We start from the raw sequence: 17,097 nt of genomic DNA, 5'->3' as shown, positions 1-17,097 counted from the left end.
GTCCCATTCTAAGTGGGCGGATGTCGCGGATGTAATTTGGCATGGAATTTTATGTAGTGTTATTTTGTTAGTAAAGTAGAGAGAATAAAGTAAGAGATAACGAAAAAGTAGAGAGGGTGATATTTTCATAATTAGAAATGAATTATTTAGAGTGGAACATCCAAAAAGGAAAATGGTTCACTTAGAGTGGAACGGAGAGAATATAATATTAGAATTTTCAAATAAATCGGATCAGATTGGGCCACGATCGGCCCACCATAAAATAAAATGGGATTGAGCTAGAGTCATCGGTTAAACCCTGAACCCTATTGATTCAATAACCTTATATTTTACTTCCTCCATTCCATAATAAATGTCACCCTTTTCCTTTTAGTTTGTCTCATGTTACATTTTGTTTAGATATAAATGCCATCTCTCACATTAATGGAAATATACTATTTTCTCTCTCCACTTAACATAAAAAAAAAACAACAAATCTCATGTCATTATCCAAGTGTGTCATCTATTGTTGGAAATTAAAACAACTATACATAACTTTAAGAATATAAACCATTTGATTATGTAAATTCACGATGCATTCATATTAATTGGTGATAATGAAGAATAACCATATAGGATGAGTGCTAGGTGTATTTATTCAATAAATGCAATAACTCATAGGAGTATATAACTGGGACAAGTTCATAGTAATAAAGATCTAGGATAACAACCCAGGTTGAAAGTTGATGGTTCGATATGAATAAAGTTGGCATCCTTGGAAAAAATAATGAATTTGTCAGTAGGTTTTAGGATCAAGATCTTCAGTAAAAATTTCATGGTCATTTCATACCAAATAGCATGATGATATGGTATACCTCACTACTAATTTATTGAGAAACAAAAGTAAAAAAAGTCTCACATGCCACATAAATCTAACTTCAATACATTATACAAACGGCTCCATTAATTAATTTATGGAGGTAGCATAATCCTAGTATTAGATATGGAATGGCTATATCCTAGAATTCGATACTCCAATATCTCTCTTATAATATAAAATTATTATGTGTATTGCATTTCATTCGGTCTTATCATATCATACAATACAGATAAGAAATCATCTCCAAATTTTTCATCTCCAAATTTTCTAGTCTTAAATTTTATTTCTACAAAATTTTTGTATATATGAATATAAAACAAAGACAAATATTTTTACCCATCAAATCCTAAAATAGTACTACTATCAAACAATTATAACGTGAAAGTTATGTAATAGTATGATTACTTTTTTGTGGGCAAAACGTTATTATTATATTATGAAATTAATTTACATATTCACGCCAATTCTAGGATATTATAAGATAAATATGGGCGTATCAAATTTATGATTTTTATACTATTATATGGCCATTCCATATCTAATACTAGGTCTAGGATTATGCTACCTTTCACAAATTGATTATTGGAGCACCGTTAGTTTAGTGTATTGAAGTTAAATTTATGTGGCATGTAAGATCTTTTTTACTTTCATTTGTCAATAAATTAGTGGTGCATGTTATTTGTTTTAAGTAGTTGGGTGCAAAGTGCTACAATCTAGTCATTTTACGAACGAAACAGACTTAATTGAAAGAATAAAAATGCCTTCCACAGCCCAGAACATAGAAACCTACCCAATCCAATTTTACTGTATATATTCAATTTTCAAGAATGTGGAGTATATATTGTGCTTTCCACTAATAAAATTAAAAGCAAAAATATTGTCAAATTATAAAGAAGCACACAAGTTTTTTGCGAAAAAAAAGAGGGTCCAATAAAACAAAAAATCTCATGGTTTACCATCTAATAAGAGTTTAAACATGGTTTATAACAGTCATCCATTCTTGAATAAATGGCTACCACTAAATAAATCAAAACGACCCTCTGCAAAGTCCATGCCGGAACAGTCTAGCGATACTGCAAAAGGAACGAAGACAGATGAGCATCAAGTGTCATCATCTTAAACAGAGAATCAAAGAGATAAAAAGGAAGCCAAGCGCTGCAAATACAACAAGTACCTTAATAAAGCCAATTTCCTTAGCATTGCTGCGGAAGCATTGCCTGCAGCACATCAAACCATACTTCCTAATAATTCCATGAGGGTTCCCGAAACACGGCTGTCAAAAAATAAATTATAGTAGTTCAACACAAATTTGAGGTGCATTCACTTGCGGTCTCTCCCTCTATGTGCACTCATAAGAACCATCACGTTTATTCATAACAAAACAACTATCACTTCTCACTGATTGTATTGCAAGGGAGATAGAAGTTTTTTCCTACAGATTTTGCTGAAACCAAAAAAAAGGACTACATTCACTTCCAAAGGCTCACTCAACAAAATCAGTAGTAGAAACCACCAGAGATAGTCAGCTCTGGGATATAAAATAAGTTGAGTTGAGTTTAGGGGGATATTTTTTTCTCCAATGAAGTGTACATTTAAAGAGGCATATTGCCAGGTTGTAACTTGCAAGCTAAAAGCATCTCTAGGGCTGCATCAATTTTAAAAAACATGTCACTCAAACCTTGTGCATAATTACTATGTAAAAAGAAATTGCACCAAACAGAAAAGTAATACTACTATGAAGTAAAAACCATTCCACATAACGTCTAAACGGAGCAACAACTACAGAGGAATTCTTGCTTTCTAATGGTGACTGCTCAATGCCAAAACAAAACCACAAATAAGACTCATGAGTTGAGAATCTCGTGCCAGAGATGAGCAAAATTGTTCAAGTCTGCAAATAAATCCCATTGCATTTGAGAAAGTATGCTGCACAATTGCAGCATTTTTACCACATCAGAATAATGTTGGAAAACATTTTGGGATTTTATACATTGTTCATGTCAAAATTTCTAACAAATTCATATTTTATTTCTCCATCTTCAATCAGTATAAATCAAACAACATTCGTAGAGATACAGCAATTATCATAAAAACTATTCCTAGTCATGAATAATTTGGTGCACAACTCAATATATAAAGCTAGCTACGTTTCGTCTTCAAATAAAACAAAATCGAAGAATTGCATCCCCAATAAATTTCCCCGATTACAAGAGCAAACCAACAAAAACAAAAAGAAATTAAAGCATAATTAAACAAAAAAAAACATATAGAAATAGGAAATTATGCCGGTACCATGTGCGGGATCCAGGGCCATAGGTTTTTGGGTGAGAATTCCAGATGTTAGAGTGCCCCATCTTCCTCTCTCTCTCTCTCGGCAAGAATTAGGCTAATGAATCTGTGTTACAATGGAAAGAGTCGGATGAATTTATAATCCTGCAAACTAAAACCCTAATGTTGATTTCGAAATAACGAGATTGGGGGCATATATGGGCCGGCCCACCTCCAACCATATAGCTTGGGCCCTGGCCTGGCTCAGGGCTTTTATTTCTATAAATTCAAACCCAGGTGTGGATTGTGTAGAAAAATACTACTCCCTCCATCCCCGATTAAGTGTCACACTTTTCCATTTCGGTCCGTCCTCAATTAAGAGTCACACTTCATTATGACTATAAATGATAACTCAATTCACTCACGTTTTATTATAAAACCAATATAAAAAAATTGGTCTCACATTACACTAACTTTTTCAACTAACTTTTTTTTACATTTCTTAAAACTCATGCCCGGTCAAAGTGTAACTCTTAATCAGGGACGAATGGAGTATCTTTTATGTATTTTTTTTTTTCATGTACTTTTAAGATGTTGATGACTTCCAAATTTACTTTTGATTATGTTTGCTATGTCCCCTTAGATCGATTTATGTAGAAAAGGATTGATAATTTTGCATTTCTTTGATCGACAATAAACAATAATAATATCAATGAATAGCTTGCACCAACAATAGTGACACAGTTACTCTTCATTGATTTAAGGCTACAAAATTCAGTAGCAATATTTATCACACTCAATCTTCATTTTGCTCCATTGCTGAAATCCATGATGATCCCTTGCAGGTCACATGCGCGCTGCTCGCATTCTAGCTTCCCCCACCGAGCATCAACTCGTTCACATGGAAACACAACCTTGCCTAGGCTGCACCGGAGTCAAGAACTTTGTTCACAAAACTATGCCAAAGGTCACAAAAGGCAAGATGGGATACATAGATGGCTTACCTTCTATTAACAACGTTATGCGCATAGCATAACCATTGGGAGAACTCATCATGCGATCCAGCCATTACAGGGTTCGTTCTGCATAAGATGTATAGAAACATTATTTCTAATATCCGTATTTGGAGCGCGATTAGTCAAAACAGAAACTCATCTGCTAGAAACAGAAGACACTAGCAAGAGTTGAATTGCTTGTAATTACAATTTGCAGAATATGTCTATCTGGCATAAACTTAGAGACAGCAAAGCCGCGTACACAACTACTATATGTTTTAGCAGCGTAGAAAATGGAGATCGTGACAGAGGTGAGTGGTTTAGGAGATACGATGCAATGGCTAATTTCCCATGTAGGTAGCAAATGTCGCTAAACATATGCCAAAACTCAAAAATTTTCCCTTGGTCTACATAATACAATATGTCAAAATGAGAGAGAAAGAGAGCAAGTATGCACCTTATAACTTCTTTAAAGTGATCTGCACATTCCTTACAAGGATACATGCGAGATAATATCTCCATCTGCATAAGAAAAGGAGAGCAACATGATCTACGGGAAGTAGTGAATGGATTCATATCACTCTTGAAACATCTCAAAATGAGATATCGAATTAAGAACACAACAAGTTTTAAGCTCTGAAAAAATATGTTCAAGACAACAATATTGCTTGACATTTCATCAAAGGGACAAAGCTTATTGACGAATCAACACAGTTGAAAATAAACAAGGCACAAACGAACATAGGCTCTACACCAATCCTTGCTAAGACTTGAAAAAACATACCAGTTCTTTGACATCTTTCTTCTGTTGCCTGGCGGCTTATCCGGGTACTGAAAACGTAAGGGATAAATCAAGTAATAGACAACAAAGGTGCAGCCTTCCCCAAGAAATGCTGAAAAGGAAACCTTGTTCAACAACAGAAATTGAAAGGGTGGAAAGAACCTGAGCTGCTAGAGTGTGGAGAAACGTCCATGTAGCTCTTCCAAGTTCTTCTTTAGTTGTTGGGCCTGATGCTTTTCCCTGTTCAAAAGCATACAAAAAATCATTCTTGTTCAATCCAATCAGCATACAAGAAAAGTAACAACACACCAGGTGGAATTCATCATGTTCTTGTAAAAAAAACATGGATTATGGTAATCTATCGAGATTCGTGACTCTACACCATAACTTATAGTTGCTGAAAAAAGGTCCCATTTACACCAAACAAAACAAAATGAATTTCATTCAGTACTTTCACCGAACAGGTGGACTGCAATGCGAAGTTCGAAACTAGTTGAACGAAGATGCTTGGAAATAGTGAAAAGGCGAGACCTTGATGAGAATTTCGGCGGGTTGGCGAGTGTGATTTGGCGTGGACAGCGTTAAAAGAGGGTCTTGTTTCTGGGTTGCGAGGATGAAGGATCATCTGTGCGCGGGAAGAAGCGAGAGAGATTCGTCTGAATGCACTCCGAAACTCTGTCTATTCCTTTTAACAGAAGTTGTACCGGATTTTCCGACATAGCTATCGAATGGAATGCACAGCGTTAAAGATTGCAAATTTTCTATTAATCATACTCCATATCCCATTCTTGCAGTTAAAATGAGCTCCAACTATACTCCAAAACTCATCCCAAATTGTAATTTTTTTGCGTTTTGAGCAGGAACACCCCATCTCTGGTGTAAAACTGTAGCAAACGCTAATTGCTTTTTGAATTTCAGAAAATTACAATAAAATCCATCTTGCTTTGTGTATTTTCGGATTGAGCAAGAAAATGTGTACCTGATTTATGGAAAACTTGTTGTCTGCAAAACTGGAGAAAGAAGATAGAGAAGCAGAATGGGGAGAAGACCGAATGCAGAGAAACGAACGCGATTTAGTTTAGAATTTCTTTTAATAGTTTAATTTATATTTAAATCAGTTAAATACGGCGCTTTAGATTATTTAATTAAATTTGGAAAATTATTTACACAGTCTGGTGGGGTTAATGTGTAATTAAAATTAATATGCAGGTAAGATTGAAAAATTACTAAAAGTTGGTGAATATGGAATATTCTTTGAATTTATTTGGTGTAAATGGTTGGAGTAAATTATTGATGTGACCAACGAAATATGGGTTTGGGTTTGGGTTTGGGTTTGGGTTTGGATTTAGGGTTAGGGTTTAGGGTTTGGTGCAAATGGTTTGGGATGAAAATCCAAACCAATTTACAAAACTAATCATTCTCGGATACGTCTATGAAAAAGTAGTTTACTCCAACCAATTCACCATATTTGGTTTACACCATTTTTTAGTATTTTGTCTAACAAAATTTTGGAGTAAACATCATATTTGGTGTTATTCAATCAAAACCAAAAATGGATTTGAGTTTGGTGTATAATTAGAGAAATTATCTACACTAAAAATGAGTTTTGGTGTATTATTGGAGATGGTCTTAGAGCGTCTCCAAATCCGACTAAACTAAACCATTTTAGTGTAAATTTTACACTAAATATTGATTTTGCTCCCAAACATTTACATTAAATTCAAACCCAAAAGAATATTTCTCACCCACTAACATTTTATACTTTCCAATCATACCTATATGTTTTATCTAAATTAAACACTAACCTAATGACACTTATCAATAACTTAAATTAAATTAAATAATATAATAAGATTTATTAATTAATATAAACTTGAATACAATAAAAATACTAGTACTACAAAAGTTATCAAAAGGTATAAATAGGTTAACTAAAATTCAAAATTAAACTTTATTTAAAGATACCACTAGTATATACATTAGGTATCGTTTTAATTATTAATGTTTAACCGTTGTTTGTTATAGTACTTGATAACGTATATAGTTTGATATTATGCATTAGGCATAATATTAGCTTAAAATTAAATTTTTTTTTGTCAATTTTTTAAACTAAAATAAATCAATTCTTAATATAAAATTTAAAAGCTATCAAATTATGTAGAAATTTAATAAAGCATAACTAATCAATATTAATAGGCATAATATTTCTATTTGTTAATTTAGAAAAAAAACGTGTGTAGCTTTTTAACTAATAAATAACATGTGTATATACTAATATGGGCCAGCCCACTAATTAATTATCAACTAAATATTAATAGAATAAAATTGGGTTTTTTTTTCTATCTTCTTCTTCAGCCGCTGGAACAGTGCCGGTAAGTTTTTATTTCTGTGTATTTTTACTTCTCTCCCTTCCCTCTTTCTTCCCTATTCTTTTTTGTGTTAGATAAATATAAAATGATTTGGACTTGAATGTAATAAATCAAAATCTGAAAATTTTTTTTAGTATACTTTTAGTCAAACCTAAAGATAGGTATTTTTCTTCAAAAACCTATATGTTTGTTGGAAAGAAAGTTTGAAGAAAATGATTCTAAAAATAATCCGGAATATGATTCTAATAACTTTACTTTCCTATGTTTGGACAATATCAAAATTTTGAATTTATATTTAATTTAAACACCAAACTAAAAATATACTTATCATTTTTTTATTTATAAAATAAACAATATTGTAAAAATTTTTAATAAATTTTTAATTATAAATAATAATAATAATATATTATTATATTTATTATTACGATGAATAGTTTAAATATGGATTATCCATCATAATATATGCTAATATAATTATAATTATAATTACATGAGTATTATACTCATTTATTACAATAATAAATATAATAATTATTATACTATAATTATGTAGTATATTTACAGATATTGTAATTGAATTAATTTTATAAATTAAAATTACACTATGACTTTATTGATTAATTATTAAGTTATAAAATATAATAATTATTTATTATATAATTTATAGTATATGATTATATTTTAATTATTATTAATTACTATTATGAATTATTATAAAATATAATTATAATTTTGATTAATTTAATTATAGTTATTTATTATAGTGAAATTAAGTATGATTTATAATTTTAAATTATTGTAATTTAATAATAATAATAATAATAATACTCTTATTTGCATAAATATTAAGAACCCTAAAATTGGGAAAAAGAATAAAAAAAGTTAGGATTAGAACCCGGAAAGTTTCGACCCTTTTTTGGATTGATTATTTTTCATTTGATTAAGAAAAAAAACAAAAATTTAAAATTTAAGGAATGGGTTTTTTTCCCGAAACCCGGGGAAAATTGGCCTAATGGGATTATTTTTGGTCTTGTTGGAGGTATTACTATTTTTAATTTTGATCTTGTTGGAGATGGTCTTAGCGGGGTATTTGGGGTTTTGGTTTTTTAGATTAAAACAAAATTCAATGGGAATTTAGATATCCCAATCAAGAATCTTCGTTTAGTACATTTTTTTTTAAATTAAATACATTATTTTATGGAGTAATTAAATAATCTCATTAAATCTTTTTATCATTTCTACTTTGTTCTCTTTTTTTCTAATTCTCCCCCCCCAATGAATTTCGAAAAAGAGTTGTCCCCTTTTTCCTAATTTTGGGGGCTAACTTTTAAAACGACACATATGTTTATTTAAAAATTTGGAAAGATCATATAAATAAAAATAAAAAATGATTAAGCATATTTGGGAATCCCCTCGTTAGGAGAAAAATTTTCTTAAATAATAAATTTTTTTAATTTTTAAAGGGGATAAAATAAAATGAAAATAGTTTTTTTTTTAAAGGCGTCGATTTTCCATTGCTAATGCACAATATTGGTTGTTTTTTTTAATTTTTTTGGTTGGATCTGATTGTTTTTTTTTTAATTTTCATGTAAAAAGGATTTTTTTAAAGCTAAAAAATTTAAATTCAAAATATATTTATATATTATAGATATACTAAAATTGTATTATAATTATAAACTAACAAATATAAAACCTTGTAAACAATTATAATTTCTAATGGTATTTGGTATTCTTAGATTTGTTTTAGGTATTTAATTTTTAGTTATTTATATATTTTTAAATTCAAGTTTAAATTTTTTCATAGTTCAGATCAATGACAATTCAAATTTTCAAAAAAATTTTTGAGTACAGAATTTAGTAAAACATCATATATGAAATCTTAATGTTCCCTATATGAGCGGGTAAAAGTGCCAACACCCGGACATAATTCTTGAAGTTGTTGTTGATCAACGACTTTGAATCCGATATGCTTTATTAGGGTGGGTTTTGGTGAAATGGGACTTTATTATATGTGTTTTTGCTTAAATAAAAACACGGGTTGAAGCTGATTTTCATTAGATTAATGTGAATCCCTAAGAGTTCTAAAAAAAGTACTTTGTTGGTCCACTTTTTAGACACGATTTCTATAAAAAATTTTAAATAAAATTTATAAAGTATGTGTTTAAAAAAAGTTGAATTAATATTGAAATTAAATAAATAAAAAAAAAGGAGAAAAAATAAAAAATATGAAAATTGGTGAATAGTTTCTAGAAATGAAAAAAAAAATTTTACTCCATCAAATTGTATTAATATAAATTTTAATATTTGTTTGATAAATCACGAGTTAATATTGACATTGTACAATAATTTGTTAGTTTTTTATAGATAGTATATCGCTTTTTTTATATACTTTGAGATTTTTGTATGAAAGTGTTGTGTTCAAAATCATGATTGTGCCGCTATAATCCTTTTCAAACGGGGTTGTGCTAAGTATTTGGGAGGTGTCAAATTACACAACTACTTTAAGTAATATTTATTTTGACTTATATAATTGAGAGTTTTAATGGGGTTAATTTAAAACCGGGATAATATCAAATTATAGATTTTAAATTAAAAGTTAATTTCAATTCCCCCCAAATTCCATGGATATAATTGATACTAAAATGTATTTTATGTAGTTGCTCCCAATGATTTTGGGAAAAAAAAAAGATGAAAAGCATAGGAAAATAATTGGTTAATTAAATTCATCGGGAGTATCATGAAAATATGTTGTACCAAAACTTTAGCGCCACTGAGTTGAAAATTTTCGATTTTTTTGACTTTGTAGCTAAATGTCATAACAAACACGGCCAAATTCCACGGGAAAAGCAGTAGTACACGATTCTGTTAGGAGTGACAAAAAATTTGATCTTGATTTGATAGCTTTACATGACTTTGATTGAGCTGATCCATATGTCGGTTGATTATATTAGCATTTTAAAACTGTGGAAATTGATCATATTGGTTCGTTTTCTGGTATGATTTTTTTCGTGTGAGATGCAATGTCTGGAAAATGGGGGTTTTTTGGCTATGATTTTGCTACTGTTTTGTTGTGTGATAGTGATGGCGATCTGTTGTTTCTGTACAGTTTGAACTGAAAATGGTGGCGAGTTTTACTCGTGTGGACACGCTCGAGCTGAAAGATGTTATCTATCAGAAGATTGGACACGAAAGAGCGGATAAGTACTTTGATCAGCTGAAGAGATTTTTAAGTTTGAAGCTTAGCAAAGTCGAGTTTAACAGGAGCTGCGTGCAGACGATTGGGAGGGAGAACGTTTGTCTTCACAACAGGCTTATCCGATCCATTGCCCAAAACGCGTGTCAAGCTAGGATCCCACCTCAGAAAGCTCGAAAAATTGAAGGAATGAGTGTCAAGGTTGCAAATGGTTACCAGAGGAACAGTCTGCAATCGTTGTATGGTGATGCTTTCCCCCACTCGCCTCGCAAATGTAGATCTCCTGTCAGCAGAGATCGCAAGTTGAGGGATCGCCCAAGCCCTCTGGGCCCGCTGGGTAGGAGCCCTAGTCTCACGTGTGAAGAGACAGTCACGAGGACTCAAGAACAGCAGAGTGGAACAGAGTTGCAATCCCTCTGCAGCAGACCTCCAGTCAATGTCGTTTCAGTGGAAGACGGGGAGGAGGTTGAGCAATGTGCTGAAAGCCCCGATGGTGGGAGGTGGTGGAGCAATGTCACTGCTCCTTTTGGCGTCTCAGTTGGTCCGCGTGAGGCTGCTGGTTGTAGCTATAAGGACGGTGAGGCTTGTGAAAATCGGGGGGAGTTGCCTGATACTGTGTCTTTAAGGAGACGTTTGCAGAAGAGGCTGGCATCGGAGGGAGTCGGGATCTCTCTGGAATGTGCAGACGTGATAAACAACAGCTTGAATGTATTCTTGAAGCGAATAATCGAGCCATGTGTGTCGATTGCTTCAAACAAGGCAGCTATGTCTGGTAGATCTAAGAATGTGAGTAGTGTGCTGGATTTCCGGGTTGCGATGGAATCAAACCCTCGTCTGCTCGGGCCGGATTGGCCCGTCCAGCTCGAGAAGATCTGCCACCACGCCTCCAAGGAGTAAAAACTCCAGTTTTGAAAATGGTGGTTGCAGAGAAGAGTGAGGTTTGATGAGGATGCAAAGCTAAAGTATGTTTGTTACTGGCTTCATATACAGATAGGTTCTAACAGCATTGATCATTAGTCACTAGAGTTTGTAGTATATAATTTTTTTGGAGTTGTTGCTTGTAATTTGTATATATATTTTTTATAATGAAAAAAGCCTCCATTTGTGCTGTTGTTATTCATTCAAGATTTAGAACCAATTTCACCATTACAAATTTATATCCAAAAAAAAGTAGTTACATTACTAAATACAACAAATCATAAATACAACTACCTACAATTACAAGTCTACAATCATAAATAAAAAAAATACCCTCCACTATTGGAATTTTAGATCACTTTTGTCATTATCACGATCACTTTTGCACAAGACTTAAAATCATTGGTTGTCGCTATCGGCCATGTGTGATTTGCAGGCTATTGTACGCCGCTGGCTTTGTTTAGGCTTGCCATGTAAGTCATGTAAATAGTCCATAGGTAGGAGAAGGAGTTGACCACCAATGGCTACCATATATAGATGAAAAACTAGGTCAATTTCAGTTTATAAGCTATGGAAAATGAAGATGATGAATCAAATCACCAACCTGTAAATGAACAGGGATGAATTTGAAGGTGACGAAGTCGCAAACCGGCCAATACATTACCCCATTCATCATCGTAGGAACCAAATCTCGTCTCAATCTAGCAACAATCTCCCCAGCATTTTCACCTGCAAAAAATCCCCAATTTTGAAATTTCCCACTCAATTTTGAAATTTCTCAGGTGAAATTGAATCTGAAATTACCTTGAAGAGCAGCGTTCACAGAGAAGAAGACAACAGTCATGGCAGGTCCGTACACAGCCTGCCCCAAACCGATCTTCTTCAGCGTCGATAACACATCGTGCTTCGGGAAAACCGCCGACATCAGATTGTACCAGTAATGCAGCGACGGCCCCAATATCACCATGCCGTAACCGCCCATGCGCAGAGTTCTCACCAATTCATACCGTTGCTCGATTCCCCCCACAATCGTCTGCGCGCGATTTTGAGATTTGAATTTTGAAATTACAGTTTTCAGAAGGTGTAATTGAGCGATCGGGTGAGAATTAGGGCGTTACCTGGGAGGTGATATCGGCGGCGGTGTAGATGAGGGCGGCGGTGGCGCTTTTGGTGGCGATCGGGCGTGATTTGATCGATTGGAGGTACCAGCGGACCAGGCGGAGTTGCTGGAGGGAAGACGGTGCAGTTGGAGGCTCCGAGTGGTTAGGTTTCCGGTGATGGTGTTGGAAGCGGGGGAAGCGTGCGGGGCGGCGATGGAGCCAGCTGGCGGCGTTGAGCGGCGGCGGCGATGGATGATCGGTGATTGTGTGGTTTAGTGTAGTTTTGGATGAGTGGTGTGAGCATTGAAGTCTGAGGATGGTGATTTTGGATAATGAGGCGGCCATTGACGCCGGCGAAGGAGCAATGGCAAAGAACGGGAAACGTGTTGGAACGGAGAAGAAGGAAGGCGTGTGATGTGCACGCTCCGGTCTCAAATTTACAATAACTCAAACAACAATCATAAGAGAGTATTTATACAAGTCAGGGAAATAGCAGTTGATCTGATTTGAATTTTAATTATATTTTCAAAATAAAAATTAATGACAAATAATATGCCAGAGACAAGAGAATATGTATTACTCCCTTCGCCTCAATATAATAGATGCATTTTTTTTAAAATGTCTCATCGTAATATCACATTTTTATATATAGAAATATCACACTCTTTTTTTTTTCCTTCATAATTTATTCTCTACCTTCACAGAACACCACTTTATAAAATTTTATGCTGAATTAAAAATATTTTACTTAAAATGGAACGAAGGAAGTATTAATGACGAAAGAAGTATTAATCATATTTTCATGTTGTTGCTTAGATGGAAATTCTAGTTAATCCAACTATTCAATAAGTATTTGTTAGTATTCAGTCTATAAATAGTAGTGGTGGTCTCATTTATGAAAGATACACATTTCAGTTTATAATTGGTAAAATATAGTTAAAAAAGCGTTAATGTGATTACGTAGGATATATTAAATTAATTAATATTAATAGTGAAATCAAAATGAAAAATTAAGATTAGTTTTTCGTGGGAGTGCTTTTTATTTTTATTTTTTTGTCTCTACAAAAGAAAAGAATAGTTTCCTATAATAATATATTCACTCCATCCATTAAATGTTGTTCATTTTTAATTTGACGTAGATTTTAAAAAATATTATTTTCTCCGTCCCAAAAAAAAATATTACATGTGGGATGGTACTGGATTTTAAGAGGTTTTGTTTTGTATGTTAAATGGAGAGTAAAATATAATTTTATATTCATGTGATAGAAAACATTTTCTAAAAAAGAGAAATGTGACATTTTTTATAGGACAAATTAAAAAGGAAACTGTGACATCTTTTGTGGGACGAGGAAAGTATAAAATATAGACGTTGGGAAAAGTTAGTGAATTTTCTTTTAAAAATATGGATAATATTTTGTAGAGGGAGATTTGGAGAGGGTATACTATTACAAATTTGTTAAATTAATTTAATTTTCATATGGTGCGACGCGTGGATGAAATAACTCCCGTGAGACAACGGTGTACGGAGCCAGAACCCACACTCTTATGCCACGTGTACCAAACTAACACGTAAGTTAGTTAATTAGAAAGCGGAAGCCCATATTTTGACCTGAGTATTCAAATTTGACACGTTAAATGATAGAGTTGTTATTTCATTAACAAACCATAAAAATGATTAATAAAGGGGTGTCTGATTTTAGTCAAATGTAAGAATTTAATTTCACTTTTAACTGCGCATATTTACTTATATTAAAATAACTAAAACTATAGGGCCACCTACGATTCCATTTTTGTAGAATTGTAATCACCGGTTCTTGAACCGGCTCCTTGAATAATTGCAGGTTTTGGGTTTACTACTAATTTATTATGAATGTATTCTCTTTGGTTACAAATTTGATACTCTCTGTGTATAGCCAAATTTATTAAAGTTTGTATAACAATGTGCGACTGAACACTCAAAATATTTTTTATGTAAATCGAGAGAAATTTTTTTTATTAGGGTGTTTTTTAAATTTCATGTTTGATTTTTTTGGGAATACAATTTTCTTATGATCAAAATTTGATGAATATGACCTTTGAACAAAATTCACACAAAAAACCGATAATTTGTCTGAGGTTTTTATGTTGATTGCATTTTGCAAATTTACAACCAGCACTCTGTTAATCTATTTCATGATGAATAAATCATAACTTATAGAAATGTTACAATAGGCAATACATGTGTAGCAGCAACATTATCTTAAAAAAACATCCACTTTTTTTTCTCCTATAATCATCCTTGGTTTAGACAAACTTATGTTTGAGCCTCTACCTTTAGCATCCGAAGTCATAAGGCGCCAATCCTTTCAACTCGGGGCCGTTGAGTCTGTTGTTAGCAAAGCTGCAAATTTCATAAATTTCACTTAGAAATAACTTCGAATGCAGATGTAACAGAATCAATTCAATCCATTTCTATCAATTAGACGCATTGGATTAATCATGTGTTCTAGAAAGCAGAGTTCATTGCACCTTCTATTAGATGAACACATGTAACGAGATGTGCAACAAGAACCGGATCATGACATATTACAATTCATGTTAGGACAATCGAGAAAATGGTATCAACAACAACAATTATTTTCGTTCCTACTATATGATTGCATCAACAGGATCCAAATGGTAGATTATGATTCAAAATCAGTTTGATTAGCCTGTTTTTTAGTATTATCAATGGCAAGAATTGGATTCATTAAATGTTCGTTCTAAATTAATCATACGACAAGGAAGTATGCGTATCAAATCATGAGCACTACCCTTCATACGGAAGGGATCAACAAGAATCCTACTAGTTATCAACAAAAAAGAAATGGTGAATCTAGTACCTTTCCATTGGAAAACTTCCAAAAGGGCCATCAACCGGGATTGTTCCGCAAATATCATTATTCGAGATATCACTGCAAACAGTCAAGAAGCAAACATAAGGCAAATACCCAAGTCATTTCTCATCATCAAAGGGCACGAGAAGGTGTACTCACAAAACTTTAAGGTCAGACAGAGTGGTGAGTTCCCGCGGTATTGATCCTGTAAGCTTGTTATCATTCAGCCGTCTGCGAATTCACAAGAAAATCAAACAACTACACTCTTTAATCTACACTACAATCTACACTTAAGGTATACTCACAAGAATCGGAGAGACTTCAAGTCAGCAAAGGACTTTGGTATCTCCCCTTCAAATTTATTCCCATAGAGGTCCATGCTTATGAGATTTCCCAAATTTCCCAACTCCTTGGGGATTTCCCCTACTATGTTGTTTTTGTACAGTTCACTGCAATTAGTGTCAAAATTTCTCCCTTTATCATGGTATCAACACACAATCAATAACAACTAAACAATCTTCGATGTTTTCAAGAAAATCATTAAAAGTAGGATCTTGAGTACAAACAAGAATATCATTATAATTTGATGAAGAGTAAAGGCCAAAACTGGTCCTGAACATATGCCCATTTTATGATTTTGGTCTTAAACTTTATCTTTTGAATTTTTTGGTCCTGTACATTTCAAATCGGATCACAATTGGTCCTACACTATCAATTTCGTCAATTTTTAAACGGTTTTAACCCGATTTTGATGGTTTTAACAGTCCCATGCGGGTTAAAACCGTTTAAAAATCGGGTTAAAACCGTTTAAAAATTGACGAAATTGTTAGTGTAGGACTAATTGTGATCCGATTTGAAATGTACAGAACAAAAAAATTCAAAAGATAAAGTTCAGGACCAAAATCATAAAATGGACATATGTTCAGGACCAATTTTGGCCTCTAACTCTTTGATGAATGAAAGTATAATTGAACAGAGTAATTAAAAGGGTTGAGATTATTACAGATATTTCAGGTGCTTGAGTTGACCTAGCTCAGGTCCCAAACTCCCAGAAATCTTGGAATTTCCCAAGTCCCTACAATCAAGAAACTAGATTCATCACAAACCGTTAATCATAGGATAAGAATGGAGCTTGAAAACAGAAGATCTTACAAGCGGACAACGTGGTTGTCGGAATCGCAGGTGACATGAAACCAGGTGCAAGGATTGACAAGAGTTGGATCCCAGCTTTGAAGAACGTTTGTGGGGTCAGAAAGCCTGCTTCTCAAAGCATAAAGCGCGTTTCCTGGGAAATTTAACTGAATTAGGAAAGCCCATCAAGAAAAGCAACGACTTTTGTTGATGAATTCAATCGAAAGAATTGGAATTGGGGAGGGAGTTGGATTACCTTCAGAGTTGGTGGAGAGCGCGGGAGAGAGGGAGAGGAGGATGAGAGAGAGGAAACAGTGAAAAGCAGCCATGAGAGAGAGAGAGATCAGAAGGTGGGAATGGAAAAAGGAGAGGAAGAGTGGAGTTGCAGGGGCAAGGGAGCCAATGTCGGTTGGTTGAAAGGTTCAAAATTTGAGATATTGGGAATTTCCATTTCTATGAGACGATTGGGTTGGATGGGAGGCGAGGACGAGGAAGGAGTGGAGTGGAGTGGGGTCCCACATTGAAGTTGGACACTGACGCCGATTCCACTTTCATCATTGGTCTCACCTCTACAGCAAGTCAGTCATGGTGGGCCCCCCTTCTCATCCAGATTAGATTATAAAGTTAA

General features: G+C 33.6%; 4 protein-coding genes and 1 pseudogene across 4 annotated transcripts; 1 reads left to right on the top strand and 4 right to left on the bottom strand.

Annotated features, from left to right (window-relative positions):
• Positions 1 to 1,923: 1,923 nt before the first annotated feature.
• On the bottom strand, positions 1,924 to 3,323 carry LOC125220598. Its single transcript, XM_048122751.1, has 5 exons — positions 3,152 to 3,323; positions 2,311 to 2,504; positions 2,188 to 2,198; positions 2,034 to 2,132; positions 1,924 to 1,932 (listed from the first exon to the last, which is right to left on the bottom strand). The coding sequence occupies exons 1-5, from the start codon at positions 3,211 to 3,213 to the stop codon at positions 1,924 to 1,926; spliced, it is 375 nt and encodes a 124-aa protein (XP_047978708.1). The 5' UTR covers positions 3,214 to 3,323.
• A 498-nt stretch (positions 3,324 to 3,821) lies between these two features.
• On the bottom strand, positions 3,822 to 5,942 carry LOC125224048 (annotated as a pseudogene).
• Positions 5,943 to 10,164: 4,222 nt separating this feature from the next.
• Positions 10,165 to 11,583, top strand: LOC125219094. Its single transcript, XM_048120962.1, has one exon. The coding sequence runs from the start codon at positions 10,391 to 10,393 to the stop codon at positions 11,360 to 11,362; it is 972 nt and encodes a 323-aa protein (XP_047976919.1). The 5' UTR covers positions 10,165 to 10,390; the 3' UTR covers positions 11,363 to 11,583.
• Positions 11,549 to 12,908, bottom strand: LOC125219095 (PXMP2/4 family protein 4-like). Its single transcript, XM_048120963.1, has 4 exons — positions 12,502 to 12,908; positions 12,188 to 12,416; positions 11,988 to 12,112; positions 11,549 to 11,907 (listed from the first exon to the last, which is right to left on the bottom strand). The coding sequence occupies exons 1-4, from the start codon at positions 12,826 to 12,828 to the stop codon at positions 11,821 to 11,823; spliced, it is 768 nt and encodes a 255-aa protein (XP_047976920.1). The 5' UTR covers positions 12,829 to 12,908; the 3' UTR covers positions 11,549 to 11,820.
• A 1,717-nt stretch (positions 12,909 to 14,625) lies between these two features.
• On the bottom strand, positions 14,626 to 16,942 carry LOC125218906 (leucine-rich repeat protein 1-like). The gene is made up of 7 exons (XM_048120706.1): positions 16,726 to 16,942; positions 16,491 to 16,623; positions 16,342 to 16,413; positions 15,644 to 15,787; positions 15,498 to 15,569; positions 15,345 to 15,416; positions 14,626 to 14,863 (listed from the first exon to the last, which is right to left on the bottom strand). The coding sequence occupies exons 1-7, from the start codon at positions 16,796 to 16,798 to the stop codon at positions 14,797 to 14,799; spliced, it is 633 nt and encodes a 210-aa protein (XP_047976663.1). The 5' UTR covers positions 16,799 to 16,942; the 3' UTR covers positions 14,626 to 14,796.
• Positions 16,943 to 17,097: the final 155 nt, after the last annotated feature.

This window comes from Salvia hispanica, chromosome 4 (genome assembly GCF_023119035.1).
Source record: "Salvia hispanica cultivar TCC Black 2014 chromosome 4, UniMelb_Shisp_WGS_1.0, whole genome shotgun sequence".
Taxonomy (NCBI): domain Eukaryota; kingdom Viridiplantae; phylum Streptophyta; class Magnoliopsida; order Lamiales; family Lamiaceae; genus Salvia; species Salvia hispanica.
This window is presented reverse-complemented; position numbering and strand designations above follow the sequence as displayed.

What these genes read in the sequence shown, in the direction of transcription:
- LOC125219094 (XM_048120962.1), top strand. Translation starts at nt 10,391, where the DNA reads ATGGTGGCGAGTTTTACTCGTGTGGACACGCTCGAGCTGAAAGATGTT.
- LOC125220598 (XM_048122751.1), bottom strand. Translation starts at nt 3,213, where the DNA reads ATGGGGCACTCTAACATCTGGAATTCTCACCCAAAAACCTATGGCCCT. An exon ending in GGCCCTGGATCCCGCACATG is followed by an intron (nt 2,505 to 3,151) that starts GTACCGGCATAA and finishes AAATTGATGCAG; the next exon opens with CCCTAGAGATGCTTTTAGCT.
- LOC125219095 (XM_048120963.1), bottom strand. Translation starts at nt 12,828, where the DNA reads ATGGCCGCCTCATTATCCAAAATCACCATCCTCAGACTTCAATGCTCA. An exon ending in TGTGAACGCTGCTCTTCAAG is followed by an intron (nt 12,113 to 12,187) that starts GTAATTTCAGAT and finishes GATTTTTTGCAG; the next exon opens with GTGAAAATGCTGGGGAGATT. An exon ending in TCATCCCTGTTCATTTACAG is followed by an intron (nt 11,908 to 11,987) that starts GTTGGTGATTTG and finishes TATATATGGTAG; the next exon opens with CCATTGGTGGTCAACTCCTT.
- LOC125218906 (XM_048120706.1), bottom strand. Translation starts at nt 16,798, where the DNA reads ATGGCTGCTTTTCACTGTTTCCTCTCTCTCATCCTCCTCTCCCTCTCT. An exon ending in GCTCTCCACCAACTCTGAAG is followed by an intron (nt 16,624 to 16,725) that starts GTAATCCAACTC and finishes TAAATTTCCCAG; the next exon opens with GAAACGCGCTTTATGCTTTG. An exon ending in TTGAAGTCTCTCCGATTCTT is followed by an intron (nt 15,570 to 15,643) that starts GTGAGTATACCT and finishes GTGAATTCGCAG; the next exon opens with ACGGCTGAATGATAACAAGC.